This window comes from Primulina eburnea, chromosome 9, assembly GCF_022965805.1.
Source record: "Primulina eburnea isolate SZY01 chromosome 9, ASM2296580v1, whole genome shotgun sequence".
NCBI lineage: Eukaryota > Viridiplantae > Streptophyta > Magnoliopsida > Lamiales > Gesneriaceae > Primulina > Primulina eburnea.
In genome coordinates, this window is record NC_133109.1 from 15,144,731 (window position 1) to 15,164,303 (window position 19,573).

Here is a 19,573-nt window from a genome sequence, read left to right on the forward strand (position 1 = left end):
TATTTCAAAATTTGATGTGAAATATTATGATCTCTTAATGAAAACATACAACGTACTAATAGAGTTTCCATGAAATGAACATAAAAACCATAACACATTAAATTGCGTTGAAGAAATATGAAATTTCATATTCATTTCAAATCCAGAGTCTTCTAACTTGTAAAAAATAATCTAAATTCAAGTACATCTAATTGCATGTCCAATTAACTTGCTTCATAATTTATTACACCCATAGATCCGATCACTTCATCATCATTCGAACTCCATCTTGACGAGCATGGTGTTGTCGATGCTTGATCACCTCCGTAGTTGGATACTAAATGTACTCCGTAATCGATATTCCAAGGATGGTGATGAAAACCCTATAATTATTATGCAAATATAAGAAACAAACATATGTGTGTGTGTGAGTGATTAGCAATATGAAACATGAAAAACATAATATCGTACCATTAATTGTTGTGAGAAAGAGAGCGGAGTCATCACAGCATTTTGATCAGGTGGTTGTATAAACATATTACTGGATTGAATTTTTTTTGGTTGAGAATTTTTTTCTTTGCTTGATATCATTGATACCTACAAAAACAAAATATGTATGAATAGAATGCAAGCTATTGATGCGACTTAATTAAAGAAGTATTATGAATATATCGTACCTTCGATTTCTTAGAAGACTTCTCCAATGGACCTTTCTTTCGAAGCTTCTTAGGGGCTCCTTTTGTTTTAGTGTACTTTGGGTCAAGAACTTTGCAAGTAGAAACTTGGGTTGCATCATCAACATGATCTACTTGCATGCTCAGTTGTGATATCAAATTACGACCACAACCTGATCCCAACTTTGATATAGCAAGATCACTTGCTTTAGTTTCAATCCACTCGAGAAGCTTTTGAGTTTCATCATCATTATCTGCAGTCAAATCTGCAACATCTGTAAATGCTTTGCACAAATTCTCATAATTTAATTGACCAGGAGTAGTTATCCATCCATTATAATTGATCTTCACTCTCATATACAATCTACTCACATCTTTCCTCCAACGTCGAAGTATATATTGCTCAGGAACTGCCGACAATTTGTTACGGATTAAAACTGCAAGAGCATGCCTACAAATTATTCCCCTGAACTCAAATAAATGACAACTACAAGAAAATGTGCATTTGTCTCTCTCAAAAATAATTTCAAACTTTTTTTCCTTAACTCTCTCATGTACTGTAAAATCTTCTGTAACAACATATCTCGTACTGAAAGACCCCTCATCACTAGATTCAATGTCACAATACATCTTTCCTGTCAATTCTTGTTGAAATTCTTTAAATTTTACAATTGTAAAAGCACTTTGAAATGGCCTCTCCAAATCAAATCGAGTAACACAAGGGACCATCTGGGAGAAGGATTTAAAATCGGCTTGAAACTCTTTCTCAATTTTACTCCTCAGAGCTCGCTCATATTGCTCCACAAACTATTTTAAAGATGTTTTTGAATGGACATACCCGTCAAAAAAAGCATTCATACCCTCACTTCGTTGGGTTGTTGACATTCCGGCCCAAAATGATGTTTTGAGAAAACATGGAACCCAACGAATTCTCTCTCTAAAAAGCCCGATCAACCAATCATTATTTTTCAATTCATACATATCAAGCATAGAAAACCAACCCTGTTCGAACTCATCTGCACTTTGTGATTCATATAGCAATTTATGTATAGACGAGAGTATGGAAGCCTTTTGACAATGATATCCAAATTTTTCAGGTAATTTCTTAAGTATATGCCATAAACACCACCTATGTTTTGATTTAGGAAATACAACTTCTATGGCATTCTGAATTGCCCTGTCTTGATCAGTGATTATCCCTTGAGGTGCTTCAAATTCCATGCACTCTAGCCATATCCTAAACAACTAGACAAATGTCTCTGTATCTTCATTAGAAAGTAGACCACACCCAAGTAGTGTCGAGTGTCCATGATGATTTACACCGACGAAAGGAGCAAATGGCATGTCGTACTTGTTAGTTAAGTATGTTGTATCAAAAGTTACTACATCTCCAAATTCCTTATAAGCTGGTCTACATCTATTATCTGCCCAAAATACATTTTTTAATCGACTCTCATCATCCAAATCAAAGCTAAAGAAAAAACCAGGAGAAAATGACTGCATTTTGGAGAAATAAGCTTGAATAGCAACTGCATCTCCTTCTCCAAGTCTTAATTTTCTGACCTTATCAATATAATTTCGACAATCTTTTTCAATGAAAGTCATCTTCTCATATCCACCTGGTTCAACGACAACTGAGTTATAACTTTTATGGAGAGGAATACCTGCTATATCATTCACCTCTAGTTGTCGTTTCACGTGAACATCCAATTGACGATAGCATCGAAATACTCTGGATTTGGATGGACTAGTTTGGTGATTGTGCTCGAGATGAACACCGGTAATGCTCCATACTCCTGCAGTATCTGAACAAGCTGACAACCTAGCTTTACAACCAGTTTGACTTGTTGGTTGGGGCTTCAGTGTAGTGCTTGTATTACTACTTTTACGACCTTCTCGGCTACATGTGAATGCAACGTATGTAACAACCCCTTCGTTATTTTTCTGTGAAGTTCTTTTTCTAACTGGAAAACCAACATGATATGCATACTTCTTGTAAAATTCAAAAACTTCATTCTCACTTTTAAATTTCATTCCAACCTTGGGCTCAGTCTCACTTTTTTCTGCAAACAAAGGTGCAACATTCACCAAAACACCATCTTCTGAATTTAAAGCACCTACACAAAACATGCATCAAATTCTTATAAATATTCTTTAATAAATGATGGTTGCAGAGGGTTAAACAAACTCTTTTTTTTATTTATGTTATTATTTCCAATTTAAATATGTAAAATGTAGCATAAATGAGATGTGAAATATTCAATTACCTGGGTCAGACATTAGAGAGCTTCGTCGGATATGGGTCCTGTAAATGCAAGGAGAAGGAGCCAAATATAATGGGAAGATATTATAATGGGATGTATAATAACTATCTTGTTCTTCGGTATATTTTATTAATTTTTTAGAATATACACACACACATATATATCAACATCATCACTCTAATTGATGTTATATATTTTAAATTTAAAATTAACAATTTATATAATACGTCACATATATGATATAACCTGTGGATGTCAGAAAGTAAACAAACAGAGCAAACAAAGCTAGAACTTTTGAATTATTTGGGCCGGCTGATATTATTAGTTACAATTGTGATTATTATTATAATTTATTTTAGACGGAGAAGAATAGGGATTAGAAACAATATCCAAAACAAACGAAACAATCTACAATCTCTTTTACGAATCTACATCCAAAACAAACGAAACAACAAATTGGAAGAAAAAAACTAACCTTAATTTACAGTAATAAAGATGTAAAACAGAGAGAATAGATGGTCGTCTCGATAAGCAATATAATATTTCTATGATCTCGATTTTTTCTTCGTCTTTACCGCATATGGATTTAGAAGCGAGGGTTGGGAGAGGAGAAGAAAGATACGGTCAATCGATTTGGAGTGAGGGCTGAGATAGGAGAAGAAATAATTAATAGAATAGGTAGTCTATCAATTTAGGGTGAGGGTTTTATTTGTAATTTAATAATTAATTAATAATTACATATAAGCCACTATTTAACCCATTATGTACACATAGCATTTTCCATATATATATATACCATCCATATTCAATATATAGACTATATTTTGACTTTGAATATTGAATATGGACGGAGGGTAAAAGAACAAGAATTTAAATCCCCGTTTAAGAATTTAGTAAGTCATATTTTTGTGTGAATTACAATACATTAATTGATTATAGGTATTTGTTTGATCCAATATTTGACTCAAGTTTTACATAAGATTAATATAGTTATAAATCATTATGTTATTCATATATATTGATTTACTAACATCAATATATCATATAAATTTCACCATCTAATCCCACGAGATAAACGATTTTTTTTTATAGTATACTATATCATTATTTGGTATTAAATTTCAAAAAAGCGCTCAATCTTTTAGATCTTCCATATATAATTTCAAATACTCTGTGTTTTTTTTTTAACATTACGATGTTACCTAAATTTTCTCATGTTCGGTGTGGTGAGCCAAGTTTCAAATCTTCTCAGTTGGGGTAGACGACAATGAGCTGAGATGAGCAAGGTCAAGTTTGCAATCATGAACAAAAGTTAGGGGTGTCAGATGTGTTTCCGGTCTGGACCATCTGATGATTACATTAGAGAGTGGTTGAGAAGAACATGGACAAAGTGCAAGATAGTATGATGAATTAATTCGTCCATGTATTCCATATTTATAGAGATCTTGCAGATTTACTTCCAAATACAGTGGGATTTGTGTTTACGCAACTCAGGTAGGGTCAATAAGGCTTTGATATCAAACACTTGTGCCTGACCCTGTCATACCCTAGCCAGGGTAGGATGTTTACCAAGCACGATATACCTCAAAAGATCCTTGCTTGGGGTTAGTTGCCGATCTTCGTAGAAAAGAGCTGGTCATAGCAGGATCAAGACCTTGCTCGAGAATGTTAACGATTAGGGAAACCGGTCAGATCAGGAGAAAGCATGGTAATTAGTAGGGAATTGTGTTAGATTAGGTGCTTAACGAGCCAACTTGTGGCTTGAAATTTATTGGCTCTTTTATAAAAACAATATTTATTTTAATAATATTTTACTATTTTATCAAGTATGATATTAGTTTTATCTGCATACTCGTGCAAGCTGCATAGATAAAGTTCTTTAATATATTATAGTACCATGAAGTTTATCTCGCAACATAGATAATTAAATTCATCAGGAAGTATATTATATATTCAATACTCGTTTCTAGTAGATTTCGCCCCCTTAAATAAGGATAAAGATCTCTCGATTCCAACTAGTATTTGTGATATAAACGTCACATTTAATTGGTAAATGCATGAATATCCATTTATATAGATGGGTGCTCATTGGATAAGGCACTGAACAAGTCTCTCGAGGAATTTCCAAGACGTTATCAGTTATCGAGTAGATTAGTCCACAATTATATATGATTGTACAATATTAGTCCTTTAACCTTGGACATCATGAAGGCTCTACGTACTAGCACTCCTCTTTGATTTGTTTATCGATTCTACGAAGGTCATAAGGTGTCGATGTTGGGTGTAGTTTCAATATACGTATAGTAGTCGGAGTTTCACTGCTCACTTATGGGTGTAGATATACTATGTGATATGACGAGTTAATAATGCAAAAAATGTCTTATCAGAATAAGACATGTGCATTATGAAAATTATTTCTTTAAATATTGCACATATGATGCCACCATGATTAATCAAGATACATCACATCGTTATCGAATTCATTTGCAGCTATTGATCTATCAATGGTTGCAGATTTGATCGGGTTGAACTTTGAAGGGACCATATTGTACGATAATCATAACTTACTTGTTCATGCAGACACTAGTCAGTGATACCTAGGAGATCATGAGACGATGCTACTAGACACTCTTACCATTATCTGATTAGTGTAATCAGACTTGAGTTTTGACGTTCTTGATCAAGGGGTTAATAAAAGAATGAGGCTAACTAAGGTAAGCCAGAATAAGGACAAGTGATGTCCCGAGTCACATGAATTTGTGAACTCACGACTAGATGTATTCTTGAACCATTGAGGGTCTAAAAAATATTGAATAATGTATTTCTGTTGAGATAGTCAAATTTTAAAAATCGAATTTGTTGACTATAAGTTTGATAAAGATCAAACATATATATTATAAAAGAGTTATAAAGTGTATTCCATATTTTAAAATTGTGGAAGTTAGCTTGACCGCTAAATTATTGACGAGACTGTAACTATCTAATTTAGTGAAGGAGTTCCAAAATAAACAGCTCCAAAAATTATTCATTTGAAAATTTTGATATTTAAATTTTCACTTTTTATTGTATAAACAATATTTATTCCCTCATCACATCGACGATTTATGATTGTTGATCGACATTATAATCAATTCATAATTATTCAATTAATAATTTTAGAATATGCTATTTAAATACTAATTAGTATTTTTGACTATTATGTAAATTCACATGGAATATTCTAGATAGTATATAGAATTAACTATTTAAATAATAGTTATTTAATTATTTCATGTATTTTCAAAAGTTTTAAAAATAATACATGAGATCATGACTTATTATGAATTATTTGATTGGACTTGAGAATCCTAATACATCTAAAACTAGTAAGAATTCTAGTTCGCTAATAAAACTTGGAGATTTTTGACAAGGTGAAAACTTGAAGTAAGAATCCCATTAGGATTCAAACTTATGAGTTCCATTAGAATTCTAATTTAGAATCTTAGTAGTATTCTAACTTAGTCTATGAAAATTTTTTTATACGACTATGCATGTCATATTAAGGGGTTACACTTTTCCTCTCCTCACAAGGCTCAAAAATCGACCACCACTCATGTTCTTGAAAAAGTCTTGGCTGGACACCACCACCACAACAACCGTCGAGTCCCCGTCATTGCCAGCCTTCGTTGCCCCCATCGAAGTTGTCTGATTCCGTTGATTTCATATCAACGCAAATTTCTTCTATATTCTGTAGTGCGAATTAGAAGAGAAATCCAATATTTTATCATGAATCTATTTCGGAGATTGAAGAATGGTGGTTAATCCATTAGATCGTTCGTAGGGATTTACAAGAAAAACTATCTCCGATTAAAATCTGAAATAGTTTGGTATCTGACATCTTAAAATACAAAGATAACAACTCTAAACATTATATGCATAGATTTGAATCTTACGACATGTCAGAATATTTTGATTGGCAAAACTATTTTTTTTTTTTTGAAAAGTTAAATTTATGCGGTACTCCAACAAATTGATCTGTCGAGGAAAGAGTAGGGTTATGTTCTTCCATAGAGCTGCTCTTTCCATGCTCCCTCTCTTTCCCTGAAAGCTCTTCCTTGACATTATTTTTCCATGGTCTGTATGAGTAAGAATATGAAGAGTAGGGTTTTGCTCTAAAAAGACTAGGCTCGCTTATGGCGCATCACATGCATTTTTATCTCCATGTAATTTGTTCTCTTATTAAAATATTGAGGTGGAAATTGGTTAATTGATGAATTTAAATATTATCTTACACATATAATAAAAAAAGTAGGAGAAAAGAGACAAAGCTGTAGGTTATAGAAAAAGTGGCGCTCATGCCCACGCGTTGCCCGAAATATTCGACAGTCGCTGTATTCATGTCTCGGGAAACGTAGTAGTACGTTGCCCTGCTCGTAAACTTTAAAAATAATAATAAATGTTCTGGATAATCGTTGCTGCCCTTATGTGTAGCGGTTGCCCGCACGCGCTACCAGAACTGTTACAGGTAGCCGCGAGCAGAAAATAAAGTTTTGTTTTTAAAATCTAGAATTCAGGGCGCTGCACAATTTTCAAGGATCTCTTACGTGGTTAGAAATAAATACACTCAGCACGATTTAAAACAATTAACAATACGAATCATGTGATTGAGGACCTAACATCTAATACGAACATGCAAAAACTCGCCACCATTCACTAATGAACAATTTAAACTAAGATGATCCCTTAAAAGGCCAACAAACACATCATTTGCAGCGGCATTGTCCAACCTAATTGTGAAAACCTTTCTCTGAATTCCCCAAGCATTGAATAAGCAATTGATTATATCACACAATGCAATATTAGAGTGAGGTGGAGGCATGTAAGAGAAGTTGATAATCCTTTTTTGCAAAATCCGATTAGAATCAATGAAATGCGCTGTCAAACATACATAGCCACAAGTGGCAATAGAAGTACAAAATTGGAATTGAAACAAATTTTTCCAGGGCATGAACGCATTTCTTGAGCTAGTCTATTTTATTCATTTTTATGCATCTTGAGAATATCAGCCCTTGCGGTGTTTCTAGTGAAATGATTGACTTGAGGTTCCAAATATGTAAAAATTGATCTAATTGCCTCATATTCCACAAACTGAAACGGTAAATCATGTCTCACAATTGCTAATATTAGCAAGTCTCTAAATCTTTCTTGGCTGAACTTTTGTGAACTTATGGCAAGACTTTTATCGCCTTGTTCTAACAAAGCGTGAGCAATATCACAAGTTCTCTGTCTAGGACATTGTTTGAGAATATGGCGTTGGAGATTGCCTGTCTTCATGCTATTGTCTGCTTTGTACGTAGTCCCACATGCTTTTCATTTGCAACGCTTTTCTTTTCCTTCTACTTCTGGAATCATCTCAAAATATTGCCACCATTGTGATTTTAAAGGTCTCTTTCGTTTAACACTTCCGGAGGCCCGATCCTTGCAAGTTAGTACTTGTTTCTTCATCAACATCTAAATCCAACACATGTACAACCCTCCACACTATCCTCCTTGTGAACAAGACCAATAGGTTTTGAGCTCATTCTATCAATTAAAAGGCATAACAATATGATTAGCTACATGTAAAAAATTGACAATTCCTTGAAAACTAAAAGCAAAACTGAAGAACACAAGCTTTTACAATTCAAATATTTGGCATCAACTATACAGAATGTGTACCCTCGACTTATCTGGTGTAGGAAGGTAGAAGGTAAATCAAGTGGAAGACTTCATTTGGTATAGGCATTACAAGAAACAAAAATAAATGGATGTCAATTTTAACATGATCATATACTCCAAGAATTGTACCAGAGAAAATGTGTGCATACCCCTGCTCAGCGACATAAATTAGCAGATTCTGAAGGTGACAAACTATTAAAGGACAACACTAAAACAAATTGAATTCAATATAATCTGGTCACATGCATTCCTCATATGGTCAAATGAGGGCAATTATGTCCCAAACTTTCAATAATTAATGTTATACAATGATACTCTTTAACAAAAGAAGTTATAAACAAAGTTTGCTTCTTCCCTTATGTCTCGCCCTCCTCCCGCACACGACATATATAACCAAAACAAAACTCATCTACACAAACTTCCTTACTAAGAACAACGCAAAAGAAACTATTCAATATAATCTTCTGGGAACGGAACAAATATATTGAAGAATATTCAAATTTCAAATTATATGTTCAATAAAAAATTTTGAGAGCGAACCCAAACAAATATTACTTTAATAAAATTCATTTTTTCACCTGGACGGCTGGACGAGAAACGGATTAGCGGAGAAGGCGGAAGGGTTTCACTTGGACGCTTGAGTGAGAAGCGGAGAAGGATACGCACGAGATGGGAATTGAGAAATGAGAAGCCAACAACAACAAGGGTTAATACTTAGATACACTAATTGGGTTGGGCTTTATTTTAGTTTAGAAAGTGAGAAAGCCAGTACATTAATTTTGTAAATTGCAAAAAAAAAAAATTAAAAATGGTGGGTCGGGTAGGTTCTGATCAACGGGTGACCTGATATTTTTTCAGGTCAACCCGAACCCACCCGGAAATTTTTTTTACGGGTTTACATTCGGGTCTGAGCCGTTTCGACCCTAACCCGAAAATCATAAACCCAAACCTGATATTTTTCGTGTCGTCTCGTGTCTGGTTAGCGTGTCGGGTCCATTTTTGACACCTCTACTCTGAACCAATGACGGTCACACAAGCATCGAATTATGTGTTCCCGTTGAGATTTTCAAGTTCAAAGAGTTGAATTTGGCGACTATTGTTTGACGGAGATAAAAAAAGATAGCTTATAAAGGAGTTTATAAGTTAATTACGTGTAATGGTTAGCTTAACTATTAGTTAAGTTAGGAGAGTGTAACTTCATGTTTTATGAAGGAGCTCACAAAACTGGCAGCTGCCAAACATGGATTAGTGAAAAGTTTGATATTCGAAATTTTCAATTTTCATAATATAAAAAAGATTTGTACCATCGGTACATCGGTACTGTTTGATCGTCGATCAAAGTTATAATAAGTTCATAATTATTTATTTAGTAAATTTTGAATCAATTAAATAAATAATAATTTTTGAAGTGGTGACTACAATATGTATATGATTCTCATGTAATATTCTAGAAGAGTCTAGAATTGATTAATTAAGTTATTTGCAATTAATTAAGAAATTAAATAATGATAATTTAATTTTATGAATACATAGAGTCCATTTCAGACTACATGAGTTCAAGCCATTTGGTTGAATCAGTGTCAGATATTGCTTCTTTGAAGTTCAATGGATCACATCCAACACAAGACTCATCATGGTCTTGTTCATGAAGAACTGTATATCTAGCAGGTGGTCTAATAACACTATCAATCTTCTAAGAGCTTGTACTTCAACTACTGGTTGTTGGGGATTAGGTTCAACTACTATAGTTCAGGGAGTATCTTGAATCTCTTCAAGTTCTATCATCTTGTATTTCTATATAATAGAAATTCCTTTTCCAAAAATGTGACATTTCTTGAAACAAACATTTTGCTTCATTGGGATGATAGAAATAATATCCAACATAATTCTTTGGATATCCTACAAAGTAGCACAAAGTGGATCTATTATCCAATTTGTTTCCCACTGTCTGCTTCACGTAAGCAGGACATCCCCATATTCTCATGTAAGAATATTTGAGAGTTTTTCTCATCCATATCTCATATGGTGTTTTATCAACTGCTTTAGTATGAACATTATTCAACAACATTGCCGCAATTTCAAGCGCAAAGCCCCAAAACGATGTAGACAATTCAGTAAATCACATCATAGATCAAACAATGTCCAACAAGGTTTGATTTCGACGTTCAAAAACATCATTCAATTGTGATGTTGCTGGTGGAGTCCACTGTGAGAGAATCTCATTCTCTTTTAGATAACTCAAAATTCAACACTTAAGTATTCTCCACCTCGATCATATCGAAGTGTCTTAATACTTATTTCCAGCTGATTTTCTACTTCATATCTGAATTCTTTGAACTTTTCAAATGTCCTCAGATTTGTGTTTTGTCAAATAAACACACTTATATCTCGAATGGTCATTAGTAAAGGTAACGAATTAGGATTGCCCATATTTTGTGCTAACATTTAGCGGGCCACAAACGTCTGTGTGGATCAAATCCAGTAGACCATGCGCACGTTCCATGTTTCCATTGAATGGAGTCTTGGTCATTTTTCCTTTCAGACAGGACTCACGGGTAAGTAGAGAATTTATGTCTGACAAGTCAAACATGCATTCTCCCACTAAGCTTGTGCATACTTCTTTGAGAAATGTGACCTAGTCTAGCGTGTCATATTTGTGTGAGATTTGAATCATCTAACTTTCTTTTTTTTGTTGAAATCATGTTTACTTGGACATTCACTTATCATTTCAGAACATTTCCGACACATATAATTTTCTATGTTCGGACTTCTTGCAGTAAAATAAATATGTTCTGACTTATATGGCTTTGTAGACCTTTTAAGTGTCCTTCAGAGTTTGCTTCTTATTGGTTTTGTTTTCTTGTAAGAGGCGAAACATTTCTTTCCCTTACCTTGTGGGCCATTTTTCGTCTGACGAGAGGCCCATTAGAAAAACAACAATTCCCTGTTTTATGGTGATCTCATAAGTTATAAGCGTATTGGCTAGCTCTTCAAGGCTATCATCTATCTTATTTAAATTGAAGTTCACCATAACCCCGTCAAATGAGGATGAGAAAGACAATAAATTGATGTGATATAGTAACTCGCTAGGAATCACATATTCCAGACCCACCACGATCTCAATAAGCCCAGTCATATGTACACCATGCTCATGGGCCAAAGCCCTGTCTTGCATGCGTGTAGTCATGAGCTCCTTGAAAGTGGTGTGCATAGTTTCATGCACCATGAAACTCTTGCACGTGCATTTGAATGTCAGCAGCATTCAATATTTCCTCAAACTGTCCTACAGTTCATTTGACATAGAAGCGAGCATGTTACACTTTAGCTTGCACACTATGGTCCTACCATCTTGCATGCTTTGTCAGTTCAGCTGGACTGACAATAGTGTGTATGCCATTTTCTCCGAATTCAGAACAATTTTCCCAACCAGTCTTGAAAATTAGATTCGATTATCTTGTTAATAATAAAAATGGATTACGTGATGAAATAGAAAATATACTGATACGGAAACATAATAATAGGTTGCTGATAATTTTAAAATAATTCTATGATATAAAATATAGATTTTATTTTATAAATCTCCCTCCCACTATTTTGACATTTCCAACACCCTCTGATGAAAAAAGGAAATCGTATTTTCTTAGTAGGCACGTCGAGTCCAATAGCCAATTATAATCCAGAATAATATCAGCCAATTATAATTTTAAAAGGTCGAATCCAATTACATCCCTATGCAACCTCCGCGTGTTTTGCCTCACGTTTAATAAGAACCCAATAATATGACGCCGTTTATTTTCGCGTGTCAAATCGACCCATCAATATTTAATTGTAGTAGACGGACGCCATGAGTTCACCCAATTATATGAGCCGAAGTCATGGGAGTTCCACTCAATTCACATCATATGTCCAGTGGTAGTCACAGCTTTCCGGCGTTCAGGCCTCCCAATAATATGAGTCAGACACTGTCCGCGGGTAGCAATCAACATGCAACCATGGTTGCTGGAAGGCAAGAAAAAATTAAACTCTTTTAATTTTACTTTTTTCGGTTTGATTTAAATTTTGAATCATATTCAAAATGAGGGATTTTAATTTTAAAATTGTCTCATCGTTTTAATTTAAAAATCGCATGCCACGAGTTTGTATGTTTGTCGGATTCATGCAACTATATTATTTAATAATATACATACATGCATACTACTATATATCGCATATGTCATAATATGACACTCAACAATAAATAAGTATGATCGATCGCCAACACTATTAGATTCATGTGAGCCATACATGGATCCAGGTCCAAATCCTAGGTAAATGCAGGGATGCAAATGCAACTATTAGAAGAACTTCTAATATTTTACATGTATTCATCTCGTTCATCGGGCCCACCATCTTCCAGTCTTGATCTCCCACTATTTCTAATAATTACATTTAAATAGCCATGACAAATAAGGGATACATCTCATGGGGTGGGAACGGGCCATAAATCAGGCCCGCTTTAATAATATTAAATATTAAAAAAAACGAATAAAACAATAAAATATCCTAACATACACCTAACACATTGGTCAAGGCTCTCGATCATCCTTCACGCATTTAATGTCAAATATTAACATCAATTTAATTAAACAATTTAATTAATTGATAAATCATATATCTAATAATTTTATCATAACCACCACAATTATTAAAGAATTTAATAAATTACATAAACTCATTTATTTAATTTCCAATTAAATCAATAATAATTGATTTATTATAAAACTTATTTTTACCATAAATAATTAAAATCACATTCTAATTATTTATTTTACAATAAAATTATTAATTTTCCAAAAATTAATTTTCAAAAAGAAAAATTGAACCAATTTTAAAAAATATCAGTTTTACTCAAAAATTTGAAAAATCAGAAAATTGCATCATGGGCCCAAACAATTCAAGCCCACCGTTCAGCACGCTTCCGGAAACGATCTTGGGTAGCCGCCCGCACTGCCCGAACGTTTCGGGCAGTGGCGGCAGCCTCTGTGTGGGCAGGGCGTGCACGCTGCGCGCTGCCGTGCGCGTCCCTGCGCACACGGACTGTCCAGAACAGTTTCGGGCAGATTAATTTTTTTTTTGTTTTCTGCAAAAAAAATAAATAAATTTTATGGTGCTAAAATTTTCTGAAAATTTTCTTGTATGGTTAGAAATAAATTATTCAATATCAAAACATACGATTTAGAAAAACCTTGGCTCTGATACCACTGTTGGATCTCGGTTTTCTCGTGCCCAAACACAGCGGAAGTTTAAAAATTTTTATTTTATTTTGACAATCAAAATATATTTGTTTTGGGCATTCGTATGGTTTTTTAAAATTAAACATACATAGGTTGTTTAGTAATACCTAGTGAACAATTCACACGGCTCCAACTATATATTCTGGGGTTAGCGGAGATAGCTCTTGGTGAATCCCTACGAACTTTCTTCAAGAACTCCTTCTATTAAGTCCACGACCAGAAGATTTATTCCTCTTTCAAACAACACTAGAATATTTGAAAGAAGTTTTACCTTGAGATCAAAAATTTGAGAGATGACTCAAATCTTTTTCTCTTGAAAAATGGCCGAAAATTATTTGGAGGATTTTGATATGGGTTTCTCGTGAATCACCATTGGGAGACGTGGAGGCTATGTCATTTTTTTTCCTTTTTATTTCTTTAAAAACAATAGCTTTAACCTAAATTCCATAATTAACATTAATATGTTAGATTAATTAATTGGGCTAGTCCAACTAGTTTAATTAATTAATCAAAATCCATTAATAACTTTAACTATTTAATATGTTGGTCTTGTACTCTTACAAGCCCATTAAACATACTCCCAATGTATTTAATTTAATATTTAATTAACTCAACTATTGAGCTTAACAAATTAAATTCATTATAAATTCAACATTTGAATTTATAATTAAAATTATAAATTCAACTCCTTAAATTTTATCATCTCCAAAATTTAATATTTAATAAACCCAACTTTTGAGTTTAATAAATTAAATTCTCAAATTTTATAAATTCAACCCTTTGGATTTATTCTCTCCATATTTCATAAATTCAACTTCTTGAATTTAATATATCATAAATTCAACTCCTTGAATTTATTTTCTCAAAATTTAATTATCATAAATTCAACTCCTTGAATTTACTGTAATAATATATAAATTCAACTACTTGAATTTATTCTCTCAACGAGAACAAATGACCCAGTACTGGTGTGACCCTCAATGGTTCAGGGATACAGTTAGCCGTGGGTTCACAATTCTTTGTGATTTAAAATAACATTTATTCTTATTCGGGTTTACCCTAGTTATCCTCATTATTTTCATCAACACTTTGATTAAGAATGTCAGAACTCATTTCTCATTGCACCCATCGGATCATGGTAAGAGCGTCTAGTAGCATCGCCCCATGATCCCCTTGGTATCACTGATAGTGCCTGCAAGAACCAGTCAATTATGATTAGCGTACAGTACGGTCCCTTTATCTCATATATCCCGATCGAATCTGCAACCATTGGTTCATCGAGGGTTGCATAATAATTTGATAACTATGTGATAACTATAATAGTGGCATCATGTGTACTATTTGAGAACTCATTCTCTAACGTACATCTCATACTCTGGCCAGAGATTCCATGCACTATTATTTCATCATATCACACTGGATATCCACACCCGTAGGTGAGCGGTGAATCCCCGACTACAATGCACTGGCTCCTATATGTGTCGCAACTGTACCCAACCTCGCCACCTGATGACTCTCCTAGAGCCGGTAAACGAGTCAAAGCCCTAGCATATAGAACCTCAGTGTTGTCCCGGGTCGTAAGGACTAATGGTGTACAATCATAACCACAGATTTATCCTCTCGATGAATGATAACCACTTGGAAAGTCCGAGGGAGGGTTGTTCGGTATAATCATCATATGACTACCCATCTGCATGTTTGGACATCTCCATGTCCTTACCAAGAAACACAGTACACAACATCACATATGCTAGTCTCGAGCTCATGAGACCTTTATCCATGTTTTAGGCAGCTGAATCGACTAGGAAAGAATTTAGAATATGCAGTGTTTACAAACGAGTTTCAACATCGAATTACGATTCATTTGTATTAAAACATAATCAAGGATTTATCTAGGCTGATTGCATGAGTATATAGATAAATTATAACGAAACCATTAAAAAGTTAAATTATATTAAAATAAAGATTGTAAATTCCCTAGCCAACCGTTGGCTTGCAGGGCGTCTACTCTAACAGAATCATCATCCGAATGTCGGTGACTCCTCCTCCTTTTCTCCTTTATACTCATCCTCCTCCTTCGCCTATGCTCTTCTTACTCATCCGAAAAATCATCATCCCTTCTTCGGCTCTTCTTCTTCATGTTCTCTTTTTACTATGTCCTCATCCTTAGAATCACTACAACGCCTGCTCTTGACACCTCTTTCGATCGAACAACACCTCTTTCTTCCATCCCTATCTTCGTCAGATTCATTCGCACCTCCTTCTTGCTACTCTTACCATCTTTTGACCTCCCTCCACTGAATCTCTTCCCATATTTCTCGGCAATTTCCCTCTCGATCTTAGAATCATAACCTGAATCAGAAGTCTCACTTTCTTCTTTCTCATCGCTACTCTCCTCTCTCTCCACAACACGCTTCTCTTTTACCTTCACTCTCTCCCCCTCCAGCTTCTCCAAACCAGTCAGGACTACACTTTGGATCACCTCAGTCTCCTTCCCCTCTTCATCCTTAGCACTCAAAAAATTCCTACAGTGAAACGTCATGTGTCCTACTCGACCACACTTCTCGCATGCACCACGAACCTCATCGGCATTGGATCCTGTGATATGAGCAATAGCTAGTAAACCATGAAAACTAGCATATGCATTCTCACCCACAAGCTCTGGGATCAAGCTCTTCCGAGGCGATTTATCCTTCTTATACTCATTATTTGGTGCACACGGATTATAGCTAAACGCACTATGCCATATGCCGTGGGACTGTAAGGGGCGTTCTATGCACCCGGTTGTTATCCCTGTTGTTGCCGGCAAGTTGGAAAATATAGATACACTCTTGTATACAAGAAAATCACAAATATTATCGAAAAATATGCCAAAAATGAATTTTATCGATCTGGAATCTTCCATTTTGTATTTCTTTTCCAAAGATTCTCATAATTCTTTTGTATTTTTCATTGAACTATACATGTTTGTCCATACCATTTATACATAGTTGCGACATAGAAAGTTTCTAATGTCCCATGCATCATGACATACACCACCTTCTCATCTTTGTCAGTTTTCTTTTCATATATATTCGGGATATTTGTAAACAAGAACCTTGCAAGATTCATGGTGGCAAGATAGACATAATTTGTTGCCATCTCTTAAAGTTGGTACCATAACCATGTATTGCTGGAACATAGGCAATGAATGATGACTCCATTTCAGAATAAACAAAAAACTTGTCATAAAATTCTTCGTGCTGGTATATGGTGCAAAATTAAAATGAAAAAAATTTGTCCAACGAACCAACTTGTGGTTTGGATTTTATGGACTCTAATGTAAAAACAATCCTTATTTTAATAATATTTTACGGTTTTATTCAATTATGATATTTATTTTATCTGTATACTCATGTGAGTTGCATAGAAAAAGTCTTTTATTATATAATAGTTAACATGAGGTCTGTCTATCAACGTAACATCATGAAACTTATTAGGAATCGTATCATATATTTTAAGCAGATTCCCAGTTAAATCAGCCGCCTAAAATAAGGATAAAGATAAATTGAGAATAACAAATGTGATGTAAACGTCATGTTTCATTTGTAAGAGCATTAAGATGTCTATTCATACAAATGTGTGAGCATTTAATGGTGCACTAAACAACTCTCCTTCGAACTATCCAAGTGGTTATCACTTATCGAGTAGAATAATATGTGGTTATGGTTGTATACCATTAGTCTTTCGACCCGGGACAATGTAAAGGCTCTACATACTAGCATGTACTTTGATTCGTTTACCGACTCCATTGAGGGTCATTAGGTAGCGAGGTTGAGTATAGTTTTGAAATATGTAGGATCAAATACATTGTAGTGAGGGATTCACCGTTTGACTACGGGTGAAATTATCCTATATGATCTGATGAGTTAATAGTGCAAAAAATCTCTAACTAGAGTAAGACATGTGCATTTTGGAAAGTTATTTCCTCATTTGCGGTTTATTTCATCCTACCTATGCGGGCATTGCCCCCATGATAGGATGGATGGTCAAGATTTGTCCATGCATATGTAGGACCCACTTTTTTTTTTTGAAATTGTATGTTTGGCAAGATCTTGGCCATCCATCCTCTCATGGAGGCAATGCCCACATGGGTAGGATCTCATTAACCCTCATTTGCACATATCATATCACTTTTATTACCCAAATATATATATAAATCACATCATTATCGAATTTATATACAACTCTCGATATACCAATGATTGCAAATTCAATCGGCATATATGAGTTGAAGAAATCGTACTATACGCTAACCATAACTCAAGGTTCTTCCAGGCACTATCAGGGATACCAAGGGGATCATCTGGCGATATTACTAGACACTCTTATCTTGATCCGATGAGTGCAATCAGAAATGAGTTATGAAATTCTTGATCAAGATGTTGATGAAAAGAAATAGGATAGTTAGGGTATACCCGATGAAGAATAAATGTTATTATGAATTAAATGGAGATGTGAACTCATAGCTAACTGTGTCCTTGAACCATTGAGGTTCACATAAGTATCAGATTCTATGTCTCCGTTGAGATAGTCAAAGTTCAAAGAACTGAATTAGGCGAATGTAGTTTGATGAAGATAAAACATAATGCTTATAAAAGAGTTTATAACTTGATTTCATGCATTTAAAGGTGTGAAAGTTGGCTTAATTACTAATTAATATGGAGAATGAAATTTGGACCAGAAAACAATTATGCGAGATCTTTTGATCTGTAAGGAATTGTTGTACAGGAAATAAATATTATAATGTTTATAATGTGTGTATCAGAAGTTAGTGTTGTGCTCTGGTGTTGTTAACACGAGCACACAACATGCAGCGGAAATTAATTATTAACACACAAATATAATTTTAATGAATAAACACCAGCTTTAAATTATGCACAAGTACGAATACTTGTGCGATGCCTCATGGCAAAAATTTCACTAGAAAAATTATGTAAATCGTTTACACCAAAAACAATACTAGTGAGAAAACAAAAGCAAATTCCTTTACACTCCAAGGAATTAAAAATGCATCAAAATAAACCACATAAGAACTAGATGCATAAAATAAAAACGTATTGCTTAAAACAAACACAACCACTCTTCGTCCAACACTCTGCGCCAGTATTGTCTCCGAGTGTTGGCAACACCAATCGGCAACACGGAAAATCTGTGAATCAATCACTCAAACACTTCACACGAAAATCTCCAATACTGAACTTGTGTGTTCAGAAAATGCTCCAGCAGCTTTCTACGTTGCAAAGTGATCAATCGATCACACGAAAACTTCTCATCAAAAATAGGCTCGGCTTTCGTATATTCTTCTATGTAAGAACTCCTCCGCCGACCTTCCCGAAGACTCCCAAAAACTCCAGCAGCTTCTCTTCACAAAAAAGTGATCCACAATCACACAAAACTTCAGCACCTACACAATAAAGTGACAACCCGATCACATAAAATTGTAGAGCAAATATATGTTGGACTTTTGTAATTTCTTCTATGTGAAAAGCTTCCTAGTCCAACTCTCTCCTCTCCAAAAACCCCACTGTACGGCTGCAAGGGTATCCATATTTATATCAATAGTTTGACCTAAAATTTATTCCATAAAAGTGTCCTACAAAATATGGAAACAAGATTTTCATTAGATAAAAAACACTTTCAAATA

General features: G+C 34.5%; 1 protein-coding gene and 1 pseudogene across 1 annotated transcript; both read right to left on the reverse strand.

The window, feature by feature from the left end:
* Nucleotides 1-109: 109 nt before the first annotated feature.
* On the reverse strand, nt 110-3,550 carry LOC140840428 (uncharacterized). The gene is made up of 6 exons (XM_073207626.1): nt 3,393-3,550; nt 2,921-2,958; nt 2,318-2,770; nt 657-1,090; nt 451-576; nt 110-362 (listed from the first exon to the last, which is right to left on the reverse strand). The coding sequence occupies exons 2-6, from the start codon at nt 2,931-2,933 to the stop codon at nt 204-206; spliced, it is 1,185 nt and encodes a 394-aa protein (XP_073063727.1). The 5' UTR covers nt 2,934-2,958; nt 3,393-3,550; the 3' UTR covers nt 110-203.
* A 4,018-nt stretch (nt 3,551-7,568) lies between these two features.
* LOC140840745 (uncharacterized) lies at nt 7,569-16,792 on the reverse strand (annotated as a pseudogene).
* Nucleotides 16,793-19,573: the final 2,781 nt, after the last annotated feature.